The 20,440-nt window shown below is 46.7% G+C and overlaps 1 protein-coding gene across 1 annotated transcript; it reads left to right on the plus strand.

Annotated features, from left to right (window-relative positions):
* Nucleotides 1–2,032: 2,032 nt before the first annotated feature.
* On the plus strand, nt 2,033–18,633 carry LOC103924288 (putative lysosomal acid lipase/cholesteryl ester hydrolase). Its single transcript, XM_009332780.1, is given in 16 exon segments — nt 2,033–2,068; nt 2,144–2,256; nt 3,762–3,798; nt 11,488–11,583; nt 12,328–12,445; nt 13,041–13,161; nt 13,163–13,228; nt 13,344–13,434; nt 13,436–13,460; nt 13,794–13,930; nt 14,247–14,387; nt 15,327–15,336; nt 15,753–15,814; nt 17,088–17,153; nt 17,573–17,802; nt 18,597–18,633. Coding segments are annotated over 16 exon segments (1,386 nt in total).
* Nucleotides 18,634–20,440: the final 1,807 nt, after the last annotated feature.

A 20,440-nucleotide genomic window follows, 5' to 3' on the forward strand; every position in this document is an offset into this window, starting at 1 on the left:
CATCCCTGGAAGTATTTAAAAGACGGGTAGATGAGGCGCTTAGGGACATGGTTTAGTGGGCATGGTGGTGTTGGGTTGACGGTTGGACTCGATGATCTTGGAGGTCTTTTCCAACCTTAATGATTCTATGATTCTATGATTTTCTGAAGTGCTGTTGCTCAGTGGTGTTAGTCCTCATTCTGTATACGTCCACCAGTTTTTCTTTTCTATGTATAATTTTTTATAAGATTCTTTACTGGCCTTCAGCTTATCTGACGAGTAGTGAGTGACAAAGAGTAAAACTAGGGGCAATGCACACAAATTACAGCCCAGGGGGATCACGTTGGAGGTGGGGAATCCTTCTTCCCCCAAAGTGGGGAGCAGCTCTGGGACAGGTGCCCAGGGAGATGGGGGTCTCCATCCTAGGGGGGGTTCGGGTCCTGGCGGGGTCAAGCCATGGCCACCCTGACCTTGTATTGCTGATAGTCCTGCTCCAGTTAGACAAGACATGTTCAGAGACTGCTTCCAACCAACACATCTTTGATAGTATCATTTCAGGCCAATTCTTCAGTCTACAAGTAATATTTTGAGCTCTAATCCCATTTTCTAGAACATTTTAATTTCCTCCCATCCTGGTCTTAACCACAGACCATATAAATATAATCTCTGTTCATTTATCCAAATTAATCACAATAATTAGTTGTACTGGGCCTATGGCAGACGTGTGAGATGAGATAGATACACTTCAAAAATCTTGCCAGTTCAATGATGAAAACCAACTTTTGAGTTTCCTCTTTTAAACTGATTGCACCCCCACAGAACTATGATTTCATTTAGACCATTGCATGTCTGAATTTGCTGCACGGTGTTCAAAGTGGTGCACTGACAGCTTATGATGGGGGGGGCATGTATAACAGTCTTTGCTATAGACAGGTAAGCTGCTTCGAATGGCCAAGGTCATGGTCTTCCCTTTCACTTACACGTTCTGTTCCCATTCATGCCTGGTGTGGTTCCTCTGAATTTGTTGTCTCTCTTCACAAATTGGGCATGCAAGTAGCAAGTCAGCAGTTCCGCTTGGAACAACAGTATTTTCAATTCTAAACTCTATTTTACAAATACCTTCTAAATGGAATAAAGTATTAGATGCTTTCCACTTATCCAGCATTTTTGTTGGAGTCCATAATCTGCCATAGAAAAGCAACAATAATGACTGTGTGACCACTTACTATCTGAAACCTATAAAACTGAAGTCTCCATGCTGGTTGTAAATTGTTTAGCCATGATGGAAAGCAAGGTGCTAAGCCCTTCTGCCGCCCAGACCTAAAGTCACAAGCTGAATGGTAAGCAGTTAACTCTGCATCTCTTGGGAGCTCAGGCAATTCTTGTTCTATGTCAAGAAAAGACATCACAGAAAAAAAGCTTCTTTCTTCCTTAAGCAAGAAAAATCAAATTGTTCAGAAAGTGGCATGCTTCTTAACTGGAATAATTACACTGCAGGTAAGGAGATATGATGCTGACAGATCACCAGATGGCAAGTGCTCATGGTGTTGAGCTAAAGCAACCTTCCAGATGTGTCTTATTTTCAAGAACTTGCTTCTGAACAATTTCCTGCTGTTATGAAGCTGAAGGAAAGGCTAGTGCTTGCATGAAGTGTAACCACAAACCACAGCAAAGCTGGTTGGAAGGGACCTGTAGAGGTCTCCAGTCCAACCTCCTGCTTGAAGCAGGATGATCCACCAGCACTAGATCAGGGCAGCTAAAATTTTGCCAAAGTTGATGAAATTGTCTGTAGTATCAGAACGAGAATTTCTAACAGGAAAGAACTAACTTATGAATTAATTTAAATTAAATTTACTAATTTAATTTACTCATTAAATTGTAGTGCATAAGGTTACACTGCATCTTTTAATAAAATTTCTTTTCTTTCTAGAAGAAAACCTTTCCAGTTTTTTTTTTTTCCTTAAAGAATAGCAATTGCTCTTCCACCATGCATATTTTATTGCATTGCAGCAATGTCTCTCCTTTGTGAAACCCTAGTCTTCCATCTCTTCAGATGGGTCCGCTGCTCTACAACATGAAGGACATGAAAGTGCCGATGGCCTTCTGGTGTGGTGGAGTGGACTACCTGGCTGATCCCTGAGACGTTACCCTCCTGCTCCCCCAGGTCAGGAACCTGGTGCACCACAAGGTGGTTCCCCAGTGGAACCACCTGGATTTCCTACTGGGGCTCAATGCAACTGAGGTTTTGTACCAGGAAATCATCGACATGATGAAGAGGTATCCGTAAAGCTGCTGTTAAATTTGATACATTTTTTGCTGATGTGTCTTGTAAGATTAATGCTATCTTTAAAGGATTTTGAAATTTGTCACTATTTGGACCACCTGAATGTAGTTGATTAAAATGTTCTGCTTTTAACTAGAGCAGTGACAGAGCAGGGAGAGGAGCCTTTATGCTTTTCCTGATTGGCACTTCATTTCCTTTCTTCTTCCTTTTTTTTCTCCCTTTTTTTTTCCCTCCTTTTTTCCCCCCTCTTTTTTCTTTTTTTTTTCTGTTTTTTGGGGTTTTGTTTGTTTGTTTGTTTGTTGTTGGTTTTTTTTTCCTTCATCAGCCATATTTATTTACAAAGTACAGGAAACACAGGTGAGGAAGCCGGGTTTTTAGACATTTCGTTAAGACTGACAGCACAGTGATCTATTCCCTGAGACACGATGGATCCTGTGTAGCCTTTCCCATGTAGTTAGCTTTATAGTGCCTGCAATTCCCCTGAGACCTGGGTGTCTGGCCCCCCTTGTAACTCAGTTGATTCCTGGCTTCATCAGAGACACAAAATTCACTATTGTCATCTCAGAGCTGGCACTGTTACCCCTGGACCTTTAAAACTACCAACATGGATCAGAAAGAGATCTAACAGGTCTGTGGTGAAAAACCACAGCAGAAATACATCTCCTTAGAGGCAATACCGTACTAGTGTTTTTGAAATTCAATAAAAATTGTAATTAATCACATTTTTAATGTGGGTGGGTTTTTTTTCTTTCAGCAACTGAGAAGCCAAAAAGGAAGAATCAAGAAAGAAATAAATCCTGAGAAGTAATTACAAGAAAGACAGTCCAGCATGTGATTCTGATATGCAATGTGAAAAGTCCAAATAAAAAAGGGGCTTAGGGAATGTACAAAATGCCTACATCTTAGGGTTTATCTGAGATGTTTTGGTAATAAGATTGAGTCATTCGTTTTGTGTTGCGTATTTTCTGACTGAAGTGCTTTCTTCAAATCCAGTATATATACACGTGACGAAGCAGCACTGCAAAAGTCATCCCTGGTAGTGCATCATTTATGCAGCAGGCCAGGCATGCAGGTATCTGCCAACCACAGAGGGTTCAGTCTATGTTTGGCCGAATATTATTATCAATATCAGTACTTCACAAAGAAATAAGATGAAGTCTGGCTACTTTACGAAATAAGACTTCTACATATTTGTGTCTTTACAGGTTTGGGACAAATTGTGTTAAATATTGCCAGGTTCTGAGCATTTGCTCCGAACAAAACTGCAGCAGCTTTTCTTTGCATGGGCAAGCATATCAGAAGACGGTTCTTCATCCTAGGCTCCCTACACACATGGAAAATAGAGGCTGAACTGTTATACCTGAGTTAATATGAAACAAAATTTGCAGATCCTCTGTAAAACCCAACTCAGTACATTGATCTTTAGTTAGAAACAGAAGAAGAGTTGGCTTGAATTTCAATGTGAAACATGGTGATGGCTGTTTTTTCCCATTTTTAGGGGAAGACCACCAAGGCATGTGGTCAAAAGAAAACAGGTCAGGGAGTTATTCCTTGTCTTAAACAGGCCCATCTGCTTTCTGCCATGAGAAAGAAGCCTGCTCATCCCATGCAGCACTGGGATGCTCTCTAGCTGCCGGTATCACGTTGACTAGCTGTTGTTTAAAAACAGCAATTTTTCCTGTGCTGTAGTACAGGAAAAGTTTTCAAACCTTCAATGCGGAAAGACATCATCCTTCAACCTAGCTGATCACCCCCAATACAGCCCTCTTATGATGGATTGCAGGTCCAGCTGCATCTCTCATGGCATTTACAGCGAAAGTGGTGATCTCAGAGATGTCATGATGTGTTGACAACTTTTTCTTTAGCCTGAAGGAAGAACAGTTATTTTATGACAACATCCTTGTTTCTGCCAGCCAAAATTCTGAGGCTCATTAGAAAAACTTGATAAACATGTTAATGATGTGAACATCAGAAGAATCAGCTTGTTTCAGGGAGGAGGAATCTAGTTGTGAGGCAAAGCAACATTTCAAGGAGAAATTACTCAGTCGTGCACTGGCATACTACCAAATTTTCAGTCTGTCATGCTTCCTTTAAAATTTCCTGGAAGATCAGCATCACCTAGAAGTAGCCATGAAAGGCAAAGTAGATATTGATGAGAGGTGGGGGGAACACAGAAAATAATTTTGGGTGGAGAACAGTCTTTCCAAATGCTGTTGTGGGTTATTTTTGATAACAGAATTCGTTACTAGAATTTGCTTGGTAAAAGTGAATGACAGTGATTCCTCTCTGATGCTGGACGTCCTTGTGCTGGCCTTGCTGACCAGTGTAGGATGCTACTTCTTACCCCGTAGCTCATCTTACCCCGTAGCGTGCCTCCAGCAGAGCAGAGCAAGGCAGTTGGGACTCTTCCTGCAAACAATCTCCCAGCTTCCCAAGCCAGCCGTGATACTATTGAATGCTCTGTGATGGATATTGCAAGTCTTTTCCCACTTGCTTTATCAATCCTTGTAAACTTTTGCCATCTACAGCACCCTTTGGCGAGAAGCTTCATGGAGTGACTCCTAGTGAAAAACACAAGAGCACAGCATAGCTGTGGCACAGTGGTGATGCTCTGTGTTTGTTCCTGTGCTGCTTTCTTCATAGGTCCTGTCCTAAGCCTTTCTTCTCTGAAGAACAAAGTCAGCAAGCAGAAATGAAAATTTCATTAAAGTTATCTATGAAGAAAAGCTTGCATTCATTACAGTTGCCTAGTATATCACAAAGCCACACTGGTTGCACTAAATAATTCATGATTTAATTCTTTTTTCCCCCGTTTTCTTCCTAAATATGTTGCTTCTGCTTCTGCTCATTCCAAGAAGCTTTCTGTAAAATTCTTTTGAGGTAATGCTCTTTACCTAATCAGGTTTTTCAGTTTGTTCAAGACAGTCTGTTTCCAGTAAATACTTTTGTCTCTTCTAAAAAAATAACTTTCAAATTTTATCGGATGATCAGATTATCAGATTAGGCAATTGTTTACTTTTCTATCTTTAAGAAATTCTCTAAGCATCTTTCTGTAGTACAAATTCTTGCTTAAGTTAATCCTGTTTAAACACATCTTTTTTTTTTAATTCTCTTTCCAGTTATGCAGAAACAATTTGCCCAAAGTAAAAAAATGCAGCTTCACTTGGTATTTTGCCATAGGTACAAAAGGACGTTTCCCTGATTGCTTTGTCTCCTTTGTTGGGCTTAAACATTTTCTTTCTCTTTTAAAACCCTGAAACAAAGCTGTGACCCAAATCCTCGCTGAAATGAAAATAAATCAGCTCCCAGCAGCAGGAGACGTTTGCAGATGTGACACGTGACATGTGGCTGGACCCAGGAGGTGTATATAAATAAATAAATAAACAACCCCCAAATCCTTCCCCAGGGGCAGCAGCTCTACAGAGGGGACTGGAGACCCCAGGCATGGCCCATCAGCCAGGAGTCGGGGATGCCCCAACTCACCCGGACACAGCCCCCGGTGACCTGCTACAGTGGCATCCCCCGCATCTCGTCCCAGTGGGGTGTGCTTGGTGGACACCCAAGGAGCTGGGAAACACGGTGCCCCTTGCTGGGACCACTGGGATGGCACCCAGGTCCTCAGTGCATATTAGCACTGCTGTGAGGCCATCACCACTCTGTGGAAGGAGAAAGACCTCTTTTGTTCCATGCTGTTTTGGTTGGAAAGGGTAATTGAAGCTGACCAGGCTGCATGCCAGACTCCACCACCTGCTCAGTCAGCAGATTGTCTCTTGGCTGACAGACAAACATGTCCCTAAACAAAAGGATGTCAAACAGGCTTACGGGCTCCTCTAAGAGCAAGTCTCAGCTGGCCGGCTTGAGGAGGAGCTGAGCTGCTGCTGCACCAGCTGAAATCCTGAGGTCCCCAGGAGAGCAGCAGAGGGTTGTGAAGAGCTCTGAAGGCAGGAGGAGAGAGCCACAGGTGTCACAAGAGGGACAGTCTCGGCACTGGTCTCCTGTCAACACCAGCTGGTGGGGTGGTCAGGGAGGTCCTAGCCAGATCCTCCCGGACCCACAGGTCTCCCTTTCTGTTTCCCATCTTGGTCTTAACCCACAAGGGCTGCCACTTGTTCCACCCTGCAATGCCTCCGGCAAAGGTTTGGGAAAGCAGTGGTCTGTTTCCATGTTAAACACCATGTCATGTCCCCAGACCCTGCCCCGGTTGTCCTCTTGGCATGTCGTCCAGGAGCAGAAGCAATACCACCTCTTGCTGTCCTTCTCCTCTGAGGAGCCACCAGCTCTGACCCAAGACAAACACAGGGGCTTAAGACAGGCTGTGAAATCTTATACAAGCCAGTTGATCTTGTTCAAGCACCGGCAGGTTTACCAGCCAACACCCTCTTCATTAAACCATTTCTGTGATGGTTGGCATCAGAACCAGCGTGCGCGGTGCCTCCAGGGGCGCAGCCATGGGCTGCAGGGTGGGGTGCTCTCATCGCTGGGACGAGGACACCATGACTGATGGAGAAGGAGCCCCAGGGCCAGGTAGCATGGGGCCGGGACATCCTCTTTGAGGGCATGCATTGGCTAATTCAGTGGTTTCATACAAAAGGTGACACAGAGGCACGTATTTTCACAAGCAAAATTCCTCATGCTAAACATGCATTTTACCCAAAGCTCATGGCATACCCAAACCAGAAATTAAAAAGGAACAAAGATGCTGTTGTCCCCATTCCACCTTTTATGCACTGGCATTATATTAGTATCAGGAATGAAACAGCCAGAAGGCAAAAGGCAGGGTTGAAGTCTGAAGACTGCCAGGGGAGAGAGAAAATCATGAGTGTTATGAGAGGTCAAACCTCGGCCCTTTGGGTTTCTTTCTACCACTGGAGAATGACAGGGGTATCACAGTTCAGACAAGGCACAGGCACAATGCCAGGCACAACACGAATTTCACAGTTAATATTTCCTCTTACTTCTTCTCTACTCACGTCTTCCCTTATGTCTTCTCACCAGTTCCCAGCTTTCTGCTCCTTCACCAGGGATTGTTCCAGTCTCTAGGATTTCACATTTCTGATTTTTTTAAACAGCTGTGAACAAAAGTGATAGCTGGCTATTTTTTTATTTATTTATTTTTTACCATAACCAGAACATGCACTTGAGAAAGCAGATATTTGCAGGTGTTAAATACATTTGTATTTGCACTTTCTTATTCAGAAACACCAAAGAAGTTGGGGGAAAAAAATTGTGTCTGGAAAATGATGTCCCAGTATTGACAAGATATGTTGGGAAGAACCAGACAACAGCTGGAGGCAGGAGAGAAATGAGAAGGAGGGAAACTGGTAATCCATACCATTGCTGCTGTGATTTCTATATCCCCCCAAATTTCTCATGGCCTGGAAAACTAGCTTTTTTGAGATGACCTGGAAATCTCTGACTTTATGGGCAATGATGTTTTTTCCTTACTTCTCTTAACAGCAAACACTTCAGAGATATGGGTGCACAGGCAAATCACCTTGTCTCGGATATAGGCACCAGGGCAAGTCCTGATTACCAGTTAATTTAAAGCATATTGACTGAGGCAGCATTTCCTTGCTGTATTTTGTTGCATATAGATGCAACAAACTTTCCCTGGAAACATTCTGGGCAAGAAAAAGAAATGAACCATGCTTTGGAGCATTCACCCAAGAAGCCCTCAGAAACTTCAGTATTTGTAATCAGTCAAAGTAGATTGATGGAGGAATTGAGAAAGATACTGCTCTTCTCATGAGCATTCAATGCTCTGAAATAATCAGATGTATCTCGTGCCACAGAATCGTTCTCCCACAAAAGAAGAGCTGGGCCTAGTTGAAACTGAGTGAAACAGGTGATGGTCTGAAGACAGGTCCATCTGAAGACAAGAACCTGGATGTAAATCCCTTTAAAATCACACCAGTTAAAAGGTAAGTGAAATGTTTGTTCAGGCAAATGAGATGTCCTTCACGATACATGTCAAGTGATAGTGAAGAGCTTCCTCTTGAGATGGAGGTAGTTTCAGTAGCATCCGAGGGATATATACTCCCCTGCACATGCAGCATCCCGCAAAACCATGACTGCTGTGGAGATGTTTTCCCGAAGCAAAAATGTTTGTGTCATCAAGCATGGTGAGGATTGGAGGGAAATTGCAATTGATGTTGATTGTAGGTCATTTTCTGTCTCCTCTGTATTAATGATGGATTGGGTTTTGCTCATTTCAGCAGTAAATTAATCAGCTTGGAGGGTCTGTTGAGCAGGTCTGCTAGTGCACAGGTTAAGAACTCCTTAATCCCCTTAATCTGCCTCCTAACTAGTAACTCACAACATGAACCTATAATAATCTGTTGTAAGGCCAATATATTCCCCAGTATTTTTACCTCTTCATCTGGATCACTCTGACCTGTGAGAACAGAGCTGCGCACTGTTTTTGACAGCTGTCCACACATTTGGTGATTAGGACCCATGTGGGAAGAAATACACCCTCACCCTATTTTTTTAATTCTAAATAATTAAAGAAGTCAAACCACAATACTGGTGAAAGCCCAAAATGGGCCCACGAGCACGTGACTAGAAATTGGCCATTTTCAGGTTTGGGCTGGAAATCCCAGCTCCTGTCTCAAAAGGCAGGTCCCACTGCAGGCTCTGTAAGAGCAGGGGAGCAAAAAATCTCCAGGCTGGTTTTTTGGGTGGAGCTCAGCAAGTTTATAGCTGGGTTTGATGTGGCACTGGTGACAGACGGACCTGCTGGTCCTTGGTTCCTGAGCTTCTCTAGTTTGGTGCATCAAATTCATTCTTCATGAAAGATCCCAATTTGGGAAGCAATATAAAACGGTGGTTATGACTTTCTCCGAGTTCTCATCATTTTGTGGATGAAATAACATGAGCCTGACTTCGTTTCACTTGAAAGAGGAACCTGAAGTGTGTTATCTGAAGGTGCAGTCTTAAGTATACGTGTGATTTGTCCTCATTAGCTTCACTCAGCATTATGTTGCAAACCGATGGCAACAGCCTCCAATCCTGCATACCAATTTCTTACTCTTATCAACCTTTTATTAGGCAAGCTATTGACAGATTGACTTTGATGCTCCCTGAAGTTAATTCTTCTCCTTTTACTATTCAGATACAGGTCAGAGGTTGGTATACCTTTGCAAACACTGAGCTGCACGCTCTAAATTAAGCACAGTGTCTTGCAGAGATCCACAATGCTGCTGGTGATGGCACCACCAGATGCCTTATGGCAATCAGTGCTTAAGACCAGCTTTCCAGTCCCACAAGCTGTTTGGCTGACGTCAGTTTGGGTTAGAGAGCAATGCTTTATCCTTTAAACATATTTTACTCTCTGTTAAAAGGCGAGAGATGCAGAGTTTGCAAATCAATCTCACCGAGTCTTAATCCACCCAGACTGTCAGAATTTTTGTTTTCTTTGGATTGGAGGACCTAAAACCTTCTGCTCTTTGGATCACTGTGGGCATCTTTTACCATGTGCAGAGACTTGCAGGCAGAATAATGCACAACTCCACAGGCAAACAACTATTTTACCTACTGGCAAGCACGTGTAATAAATAGATGGGGCTAGCATGCTATTAGGCTAAGCACGAATGTGCTCACCACACCCGATGCAGGCACTGATGAGTGCTCTGCTGGCTGGGCAATTATCAGTGAGGTGGGGAGATGCTGGTGTCTGTTCCTTGGAAACCTTTGACCTTCCTGAGTTGCTGTTTCTGATTGTTCACCTCTTTAGTCAGGTTTTCATGCTGAGGTTTTTCTCCCGAGACCTGGAGTTGCTGACAAGAAAGAAATAGCTCAGTTCTGGTCACTGGGCGACACAAGAGGGACTCCCTGTTGACCCAGGTCATCTTCTTCTTGGTGTCAGCTTCATCTATTCAAATTGCAATACTCTGCCATTCCCACCCCCAGCATAAAAGGTGGAGCTCTCAAACCTTTGCTTGCACCACTTGGCAAGATGAAGGGCATATACAGAGGACTCATCCATACCTGGTGCTGGGCTACTCTGCTGCTACAAGCCGACATGGCTTTGGCAATTGCAGGATTTATCTCTGAATAGTCCCGTTGGTAAGGTAGAACCCAGAAAACGAGATGGTCTTCTACCATTTTTGGTGGGCTCTGGAAACATGTCTCAGCACTGCTTCTGGCTAGTGACATTGTTCAAGGTCCCCTGTTTCCACCTTATTATTAAACATAATTTAGCTGGTTCTTCTGTTTCTGAAGCTTCTTTCTCCATTTTTTATTACTGAATTTGTGGCAAGTTTGCACATGCTCTTGAATCTATTTCTGTGCACATGCCCACACACATACTCAAAGAAAGAAAAACGCCTTCTGCAGGTACTCCTCTGCAGATGCTGTGAGGCTCAGCAGCCAGGTAGCTCTGGTCCATGTTAGCCACACTGGATGTGTACAGGCTGCTTTCAGGCAACCAGCATTGTCAGCTCTCCCCAGAGTCTGAAACTAAGTCGCAGCGCTATGAATTCCTGCCCTGTTTAATGCTGTGCAAATATAGGGGAAAAAAAATTATATTGGTTGCAGAGAGCCATTAACAAGTTAATCCCTCCAGGGTAAATAGAGTTGCCGGAATTTACTCTTCTTGTCTTGATGGTTTTTTTCATTTAAACACTAAGAAGCTAAATGGGATGAGCAAGAAAAGCTTGGCAAGAAACAATGTAACTGGAGAGGGATATCCAGGTGGATTTATGAGGTGGGAAAGGGCTCAACCCCTCCGAGCTCGTCTTGCACATTTTATCAGCAGAAAATCACCAGGTTTTGAACTTCACTCAGTGTAGTGAGGAGGCTCTGGTGAGTACCGTCTCCTACTACTTTGACCTTTGCCAACTGTGCCCAGTTCAGAGCCCCCCAGGCCAGATGTGGCCTCTTTCCATTTTCTCTGCTGCCTCCTGCCCTTGCTTATCCCCTGCATCCCCTGGGGATCCCCAGCTCTCACCACTTACATGCCACTGGGTGCTCCTGCTTGGCTGGCTTCAGCCAGAGCTGCAGGATGCTGTCGAGCACCCAGTGCCAGGTAGAGGGTCCCATATGGCACTGCAGCTGGCACGGTTTGGGATGGAATTGCCCATGCCATATTGCAGCATCAGGCTTTGGCAGCGCTGCCAGTGGTGCTGGAGCTGTACAGCGTTAGCTCATGCCTCCGGCGCACCCACCATCCTTCTTATGCCAACCCCGTTATCCCCCAGGTGCTGTGGAGATGCAAGATGTAGCAGCTGCTGGTGGCCCTGTGCCTGGCCCAGGGGCTGGGCGACACCATCGCATGCACGGGAGTGAGCCATGACAACCCCGAGCAGTTCATGAACATCGTAAGTGCTGACAGAGTCCAGGCTTCCCCATGGGGTGGACCCAAAGTCCTCCCCGAGGGACCAATCAGGTTCTCCCCATCCCTTACCCTGGTGCCTGCACCCATGGGGAGCCAGGGGGGTCTGGGCACATCCCACTGGGCTGCACTAAGCCAGCTGGTCACTGCATTACCTCTTTGTCACTTGTGTCACCCCCTTGCCACCACCTGCAAGGGGAACAGTTTGGCCTCTGGGGTGTCCCCAGGGCTCCAGACACCCTCTGTGCCTTTCAGAGTGGCTCTTCCACAATAAGAACCTCTTCAGGTCTCCTGGAGATGGTCAGATTGCCAAGTCCCATGTTTTGCCACTCCACAGGTGGAAAGGACTTTTGAGGGGGCAGCGAAAGAGTCTGAGCATCTTCCTTGCATGCAGCATCTCTGCTCATTGCTTGCTCCTCACTCTCCCTCTGGACAGGCAGCACCTTCCCCAGGAGGCTGTGTCTTTCTCACCCTGGCTTTCCCTTGCTGCATCAAGCAAAGGGGCAGTACCCGACGTTGGGGAACTTCCTACCCAGCTGAGCTCTATTAATATATTGAATTTTTGAGGATTGCCTCATTCGGCACAGCCAAGAAACACAACAGTGCCGGTTGAGCTCTGCCTTCTCCAGGGCCAACTTGCCCTCTGATGTATGTCATGCTTTGGACAAGGTCTGCCGGGAGTAAAGTCAAACCCACCCACCGTTTTCCCCACTGGTTTCTCTCCTTGCAGAGCCAGATAATCCGTTTCCACGGATATCGCAGTGAGGACCACCAAGTCCTGATGGACGATGGCTACTTCCTGACTGTGAACCGGATTCCTGGTGGCAGAGAGGAGGCTGGAAGCAAAGGCACTCATCACCCCGAAGCGAGGCTTGGCAGGTCCCCTTCTGAGCAGAGAAGGCAAAATGAGGATCTAGGCAAAACAAGGATCATCTAGGCAAAATGAGGATTGTCTTTGCAGAAAGAGGGATGTGACTGGAGTTTGCACTGTGAGGAACGGGGACAGGAAGAGATGTGGGTCTTCCTGGGAGGGAAACATGCTTTTCTCTGGGCACTGGTGGGGAGGGAGCGGCCTTGAGCTGGACCTGGGGATGCAGAAGCTCCGCATTGTGTTTTGCTGTGTCCGGGACAGGACAGCATGATTCAGCGAGCCCCAGCACCTGGAGAAGGAGGGCTGCGGTGACTCCTTCCCCAGAGCAAATCCCCTGCCATGGATCAAGGTTTCCTGATAGTTCAGTGCCAGGGGTGGCAAAAATATTTCAAAATGGAGGAGAAAAAACATCAGCAGAGAGAAGAAACTGCAGGGGAAGCTACTGTCTCCAAGACTTTCCAATCGTGATATGAAAATATCACACTCCCATGGGTTGGAGGTGAAGGCAGCTTCTTTCCCATTCCCGGGTACTCGCATCAAACAACCTTTTCTTTTTTTTCTCTCATTTCCAGGATCCAGGTTACCTGTGTTGCTCCAGCATGGCTTGGTTTTAGATGGTAGCAATTGGGTTTCCCATTTCCCCAACAGCAGCCTGGGCTTCAACCTCATGGACACGGGGTACAATGTCTGGATCAGGGAACAGCTGGTCCCGACGGCACCTGAACCTTTCTGTCGACCAAGAGGAGTTTTGGGATTTCAGGTGAGAATGCCACCAAGGATGGGGCTGGGATTCTGGGCTGCCAGCGCCGACCACCTGATGTCCATGGGAGGTTGGGCGATGGGCACCTCCTCCAGCTTCTCCCCTTGCTCCCCAGCTTCCACGAGATGGCCATGTACGACCTCCCCGCCATGGTGGGCTTCATCCTAAGGCAAACCAGGCAGGAGAAACTGTTCTACGTCGGCCACGACACGCACTCAGGGCAAGTCTCTGGGTGAGTGAGGAGGAGGAGCCGGGCGCCAGGATGCCACGGGAGAAAGACATCAATATCTGTCCCAACCTGAAGACTGCTGAGGACAGGGCTGCATTGGCCCATGGGGCCACTTTTCCTACCTGACTTCTTGGTCCTTCTGCATGGGAGAGGTTTGCTACGTCTTGCCCAGCCATCCTGGGCTGTGCTGACATCCAGGAGCGCTGCAGCTTCATTTTGTTCAGACCCTGTGTCTCAAACAGGGGATCTGGGATGCAAGGAGGGGATTCATGTGCTTGGATCCACATGGCAGTTGCTTGTAGGACCTCTGCAGTCTCCTGTGGGTTTTTTTTTCAGGTTTCATAGCGTTTTCAAGCATGACACAGCTGGCTGAGAATATCAAAATGTTCTTTGTGGTGGGTCCTGCCTACACTTTACATATGGATAAAGGTCCAGTATTAAGCCTTTTCTATCTTCCTGGTGCAATAATTAAGGTAAGTAAGTGTTGTGTTCTGGTTTTCTCATCCTAATTAGTTATGCAGTTAGTAAACGATAGCCAAAATCAGGAAGCAGTTGCTTGTGCCACTGTGGCAAACCTCCCCCTGACGTCCCACCCCACTGCTGGGTCAGTGCTGTCGGGATCTGTGGGGAGATGAGGAGGCATCCCGTGAGAGGGGATTTAATATGCCCGGCTCTCCCTCCTCCAAGGGACAGGAAAACCCACCGATCCTCCTGAGTTGCCAGGCTGGCTACCCCAGTGGCATCAGGGCTGGGCAGGGACCAACCCATCATGTCCATGTCCCATGGCAGGTGATTTTTGGAAGGAAAGAAGCTCTGCTGGGATGGGAGCAGAGAGCAGCACTTGCCAGGGTGTGCAGCTGCTGGCTGCTTGGCAGGGTCTGTGCAGACAGGCTTTTCCTCGGTGGTGGATTTAACGAGAACTTGAACATGGTAGGCACCTTTCCCTGTGATTTTGGCTGACCAAATAAGAAATGTCATAATGTCATTGTAGGTGCCACATCTCATCAGGGGTTAGGTTACTTAGCAATCTTACTGTCATGGGACAGGGGCACTGAGGATGAAAATGATGAGTCAAGAGATTTAAAATGGTGGGGGTTTTGGGTCCTGTCATGGTTTAACCTCAGTCGGCAACTGAGCACCACACAGCTGCTCGCTCACTCCCACCATCCCAGTGGGATGGGGGAGAGAATCAGAAGAGTAAAAGTGAGAAAACTTGTGGGTTGAGATAAAAACAGCTTAATAATTTAAATAAAATAAAATAATAATAATAATAATAATAATAATATACAAAGCAAGTGATGCACAGTGCAATTGCTCACCACCCGCCGACCGATGCCCAGCCAGTCCCTGAGCAGCAGCCCCCCCGGCCAGCTTTCCCCCAGTTTATGTACTGAGCATGATGTCACATGGTATGGAATATCCCTGTGGCCAGTTTGGGACAGCTGTCCTGGCTGTGCCCCCTCCCAGCTTCTTGTGCACCTCCAGCCTTCTCAGTCGGTAGAGCATGGGAAGCTGAAAAGTCCTTGACTAGTGTGAGCACTACTGAGCAACGACTAAAACATTGGTGTGTTATCAACATTATTCTCACCCTAAATCCAAAACACAGCACTGTACCAGCTACTAAGAAGGAAATTAACTCTATCCCAGCTGAAACCAGGACAGGTCCCCATTATTTCTGTTGGTAGCTCAAACTATGAGAAAGAAATCCCATCTGAAAGCTTGTACAAACCAATTATGAAGAGTTATCTTGCTCTTGGGTTGTAACATCAAAAATGAAAGACTCATTTTGAGATGCTGTTGACTCCGGCATGGTGTTTTAGCTTTGTACAACCTGCCTGGATGTACAGCACAGGTCTGTATAGGCATGAGAGCATGTTGGGTTGTTCATTTGCATTGTCTTGAAGTGGACATTAGTGGAAGGCCAGGCTAGATACCACCACCAAAGCTCTGATGTGGCAAGGTCCTTGTATTGCTGTTGACGTCAGCTTGACCTGAAGATGAAAGTGGGATATCTGCTGCCAATTACGCTTAGGTGCCCTAAGGTATTAGTGTCTGTGACTGAGAAGTCAGGAGGCCAGGTGGGCACTCAAGACACAGAGATCATGTTGAAGCTGTTCCTCAGTGGTTTCCCCAGGGTAGGTTCACTGCATCCTGCTTTGGGGCAGCCTGGGCAAAGCAAACAAATAGCAGACTGGATGACAGTCAAGTGCTGTTGACTTTAGTCTCAAATGAGTGTTAACTCCTGCCTGAGTATCGTTTGCAGTAGGACTTTCTTTTGCTGGCAAAGCTGAACAGATGTGTACCTATCGCATTTCCCAGACTACACATCCACTAAAAACCTCCTCCACTGGGGCCAGGTAGGGTTTCTCCTGTTCATTTCACATGATAACCCAGTAGTCATTCCTAGGTTGACTGGGTTGATGGTCTGCCACATTGCTCCATTCACCATGTGGATAGACATGGTGGCAGGATTGGTGAAGCGTCCCCTCTCCCTGTGTTTCCTTGGAGGCCACACGGGTCCCTGCTATCACCCTCATCTTCCACCCCGTGTGTGGGCTTGCTCAACCAGTTGACATCTCTGCCTGTTGTAAACAACCCACCCTTGAAAGGGACTCCCTGAGCACCAAAACCCCAGTCTTGGGGGATGTATGAGCCATGCTGGTTCCCTGGTGCAACCCCTGTCCTGCCAAGCCAACCCCCAGCTGTGTAGACACCTACGTATCATCCCCAGTAATGGCCTAAGGAAGTGGCCATGGCAAAAGCACATGACAGTCCATTGCCAATCACAAAGTGAACCAAGAGTGATGGAAAAAGCCAATATTTTCAGCTGAATTTGTCCAACATCCATATGCTTCTTCCTTCAAGATGAAGTCATTTCAGCATAAACGGTTGGGGAAAGAGCAAGCCGGCAAGACTCTAATTTGGAAGTACAGGTGGCTAATAAAGGGGGAAACCAGGAGGGCAGTCCTAGACTGACAGAAGTTACACCAGGTCCACATGAATAAATCCTCATTGGATTGTCCCTTTCTTCACAGACTAAGATCATTAATTTAGTTGTAATTCAAGCATAGTCTGAATGGCCATTGGGACTAGGAGAGTGGATGCACCTTGCATTTCTTGCTGCTTACAAAGAGTTCAATCATGGTTCCTCACCTCCTTGGCTGGCAGTCAAAGTCACGCTGCCCCAGGGATGGCTGAAAAGCTGCACAGTGCTGGCAGCTCTCAGAAGACCTAACAGGCTAATTTTCCAAACAATGCCCAAGAGAAACTCCCCACCCAACCAGGTGACTTGCACTCTGTCAGTCCATTGTAAGCAGCTGAGGTTGTCCGCCAAGTACTGCAGGATGAGTCCTTCTCCCTCCTGCCGTAGTAGACACAAGATATGCTCAAAGACAGCCCAAGTGACCACACCCTGAGCACCCTCCATCTGCTTTGCCCAAACCCCCACTGGGCCAGCTGCCCCACTGCTTTGCTGCCCCGCTGTGGGTCCTGAGGGATGGGCAGCTGCAAACACCAGCCCAGGCATCAGGGTTGTGCTGGGGCAGAGACCCTGCGGCTGCACTTTCCTCATGGTGGGGCTGATGTAAGGGATTACCCATATGGGGTTAACCCTCTGCCTCTGCCTTTCAGACTGCCAAAACTGAGAAGTTCAAGCAGTTTGACTATGGGAAGAAGAACAAGGAGAAGTACAACCAGGTAAGCAAGGGGTGCCTCTTGCTTGCGAGGATGAAGGGATGACTTGGTTGTGCTAAGAGGAGAAGAGGATGAGGTTGGCCAAGACCAGAATGAAGGCACCCCGTGCATCCTGCACCCATATGTCTTGTAATTCCCTTGGTGGCTGGGGCCTCCATGAACACTCAACTATTCGGTCCCATTTCGGCCAGCTGGTGCCGACCCAACCTTTTGGGTTTTTGTCCGCCCCTGGTGGGACAAGTCCCACAGGGATCTTACAGGACACATTTGCCCCATGCCACATTTGTTCACGTTTCCTAAATGTATGTCCCAGGACATGAATACCGTGGGACTCTCAACAGCTCTGATGGATAAAATCAAGCTGATATACCTTTCTTTCTATTTCACCTTTCTTTGAATAACCTGATGATTTTTCTCCCTAGACTTCGCCGCCCTTTTACAGGGTAGAACACATGATGATGCCGACCACCCTGTGGAGTGGCAGGGAGGACCGTGTTACCTCTACTACAGAGGCCCAGTGCTTGCTCCCCTGCATCACCAACCTTGTTCGTCACGAACACTTCCCTGACTGGAACTGCTGGGATCACATCTGGGGCCTGGACACCCCTCAGCACATGTACAGGCAGATGGTCGCTCTGATAATCCATGAACGGTCCACATGCTGCCCTGGGATGGAGGAGCCACTGTTCCCATGTCCTGTGGATGAGTGGCTTTTGTACCAGGATTGTCACCCTGCTCTCCCCTCCATAGAAACATCTCCTGTCACCCTATTTCACACATTTAGTGAGCTAACACAGTCTTGTGATTTCTCTCGGCCTTCTGTGACTACAGAGTGCCCTGGTGTTTTACCTTCCAAGCTTCTTCCTGGTGCACAGTAATATTTCTTTCCCTTGTTTTTCAGAACTATTTAAGTAATAAATTCCCATGCTGAAGCCCAGTCTGACTCTTCCCTTGGTGGACATCACCGAGGTTGTGCTGCAGGGCAGAAGTGCAGGACTTAGGGGATCCCAGCTCTGGGCATTATGAGCCCCTTCCCTTGCACCCCTCTCACATCCAGCCCTCTGGGACATTGCAAGGGGTAGGCAGGGCTCTTCCAACATGCATCATGCCAGCACATCAGCTTTGCTCTTCCCTCCCTGGTGACAGCCACATCCTTGCAGCGGTACGGTCACACATGATGACACTCTGCAGAGCACCCTGTCCAGGGCCAGTGACTCTTTGGCTGGTTGTGGCCACATGCAGTTTGGTTTCCCTCCCAGTGAATCCATCCATCACCGTTGGCAGGGGAGGAAGGAGAGAGAAGAAAGGGGGGGCAGTGTATGGTGCTCGTAAAACCTTTACTTTCACAGGAGCAGCCCATAAAAGCAGCATCCCATAAGACACACAGGCAGATCAGCTCACAGATCCTGCAAGCTTGAAGTTTCATCCTGTACCTTTGCTTTTCAGCCTGGTTAATCAGATGGAGACCAGTCAGACCACATAGCAATGTACCTGGGGCAAACACTTCTTCCCTGGGAAATACCTCGAATTGGGAGTATACCTCCATCTTTTCACCACCATCACCAGCTTGGCTCCTGTGGCGTTAACACAGGAGGCTCAAGCAGAGGCTCCGAACTGATGGACCCTCACTCTGACCCCACAGCTGTCCCTCCCACAGCGCACCCCGCTCCTGGGGCTGAAGGGTCCCAAGGAGATGAGACAGCGGAGCAGAAGGGCAGGGGGAGGCTGGCAACACCCCTCCCATCCATCCCCCACGAAACCCAGAGCCCCTGTGCTGCTTGCTATGTCAGCAAAGACACGTTGTTCCCATGTTTACATGGGACAGGGGTCACGCAGGACATTTCTGGGCTATTTACCTACAGCATGAGCTCAGACCATGTCTTCACACCTCTTGTCTTGTCTCTGCATGGGCACCCGCTGTGCAGTGTTGGGGGGATTGGGCAAGCAGTTCGTGAATGTCTCACCAAAATCATCAGCGCATCACACATCTCTTGGACGGAGGGAGGGAGGGATGGGTGGGTGGGTGGATGGATGGATGGATGGCTAGCTAGCTAGCTAGCTAGCTAGCCAGCCAAAGAAAGAAAGAAAGAAAGAAAGAAAGAAAGAAAGAAAGAAAGAAAGAAAGAAAGAAAGAAAGAAAGAAAGAAAGAAAGAAAGAAAGAAAGAAAGAAAGAAAGAAAGAAAGAAAGAAAGAAAGAAAGAAAGAAAGAAAGAAAGAAAGAAAGAAAGAAAGAAAGAAAGAAAGAAAGAAAGAAAGAAAGAAAGAAAGAAAGAAAGAAAGAAAGAAAGAAAGAAAGAAAGAAAGAAAGAAAGAAAGAAAGAAAGAAAGAAAGAAAGAAAGAAAGAAAGAAAGAAAGAAAGAAAGAAAGAAAGAAAGAAAGAAAGAAAGAAAGAAAGAAAGAAAGAAAGAAAGAAAGAAAGAAAGAAAGAAAGAAAGAAAGAAAGAAAGAAAGAAAGAAAGAAAGAGAAAGAAAGAAAGAAAGAAAGAAAAAGAATATAGTGGGTAGAGGGATAGATAAATGGATAGAAAGATGGATAGAAAGAATAGATATGTAGGTAGGTAGACAGATAGATACTTTTCAAATATACATGCTAAGAACAGAATGTTATTCTTAGGTAACACTGTGGGCTATGTTAAATTCAACTTCCTAGAAAACACAGCTGGGTTTTTGCCATAAGGTGTACCCCAGGAGGTGACGTGGGACCCTGTTCTGGGTGGGTTGTCTCCCAGGAAAGACCTAGCCTAACGCCAAGGCCCAGATGTTTCCCTTTCACCACCTCTCAGGCATGCGGTGTGCATCGACCTCTCTGGTTTCACTCTACTTGGAGGAATGTCTCTCCTGCAGCCAGTGCTCACCCCCTCCAGCCTTTGCAGGGCTCACAGACAAGGTCACTTTCCACCCCTCCTTCACCTAAACCCACAACCCAAAGCACACGCTCAATTTCTGGAGTAAAATTCTGTGCTGGCAATGCCCTGAGCCGGCAAAAGCTGAAAAACCCCAAACAAACAGGGTCTCCTGCACACCTCACCCTGGCAATGGGGTGCAAACACAACTCCAGTGAGGTCCACCAAGCAAAGGGTTGGAGTTCAGCTGTGATGCAAGAGTTTATTGCAATCTCTAGTCACAGAGGGCAGGCAGAAATTACACCATTACATTTAAGGCATGTAAAATGTACACACTGACATTCCACAATCAGTGTGGAATAGGGTGATAGGAGACATTTTTAAGAAGGGAAGAGCAGAGTGGCAGTCCTCACACAAAACCTGTGCCCCCAGGCACATGGGAATG

This window comes from Pygoscelis adeliae, unplaced genomic scaffold (genome assembly GCF_000699105.1).
Source record: "Pygoscelis adeliae isolate BGI_AS28 unplaced genomic scaffold, ASM69910v1 Scaffold139, whole genome shotgun sequence".
Taxonomy (NCBI): Eukaryota; Metazoa; Chordata; class Aves; order Sphenisciformes; family Spheniscidae; genus Pygoscelis; species Pygoscelis adeliae.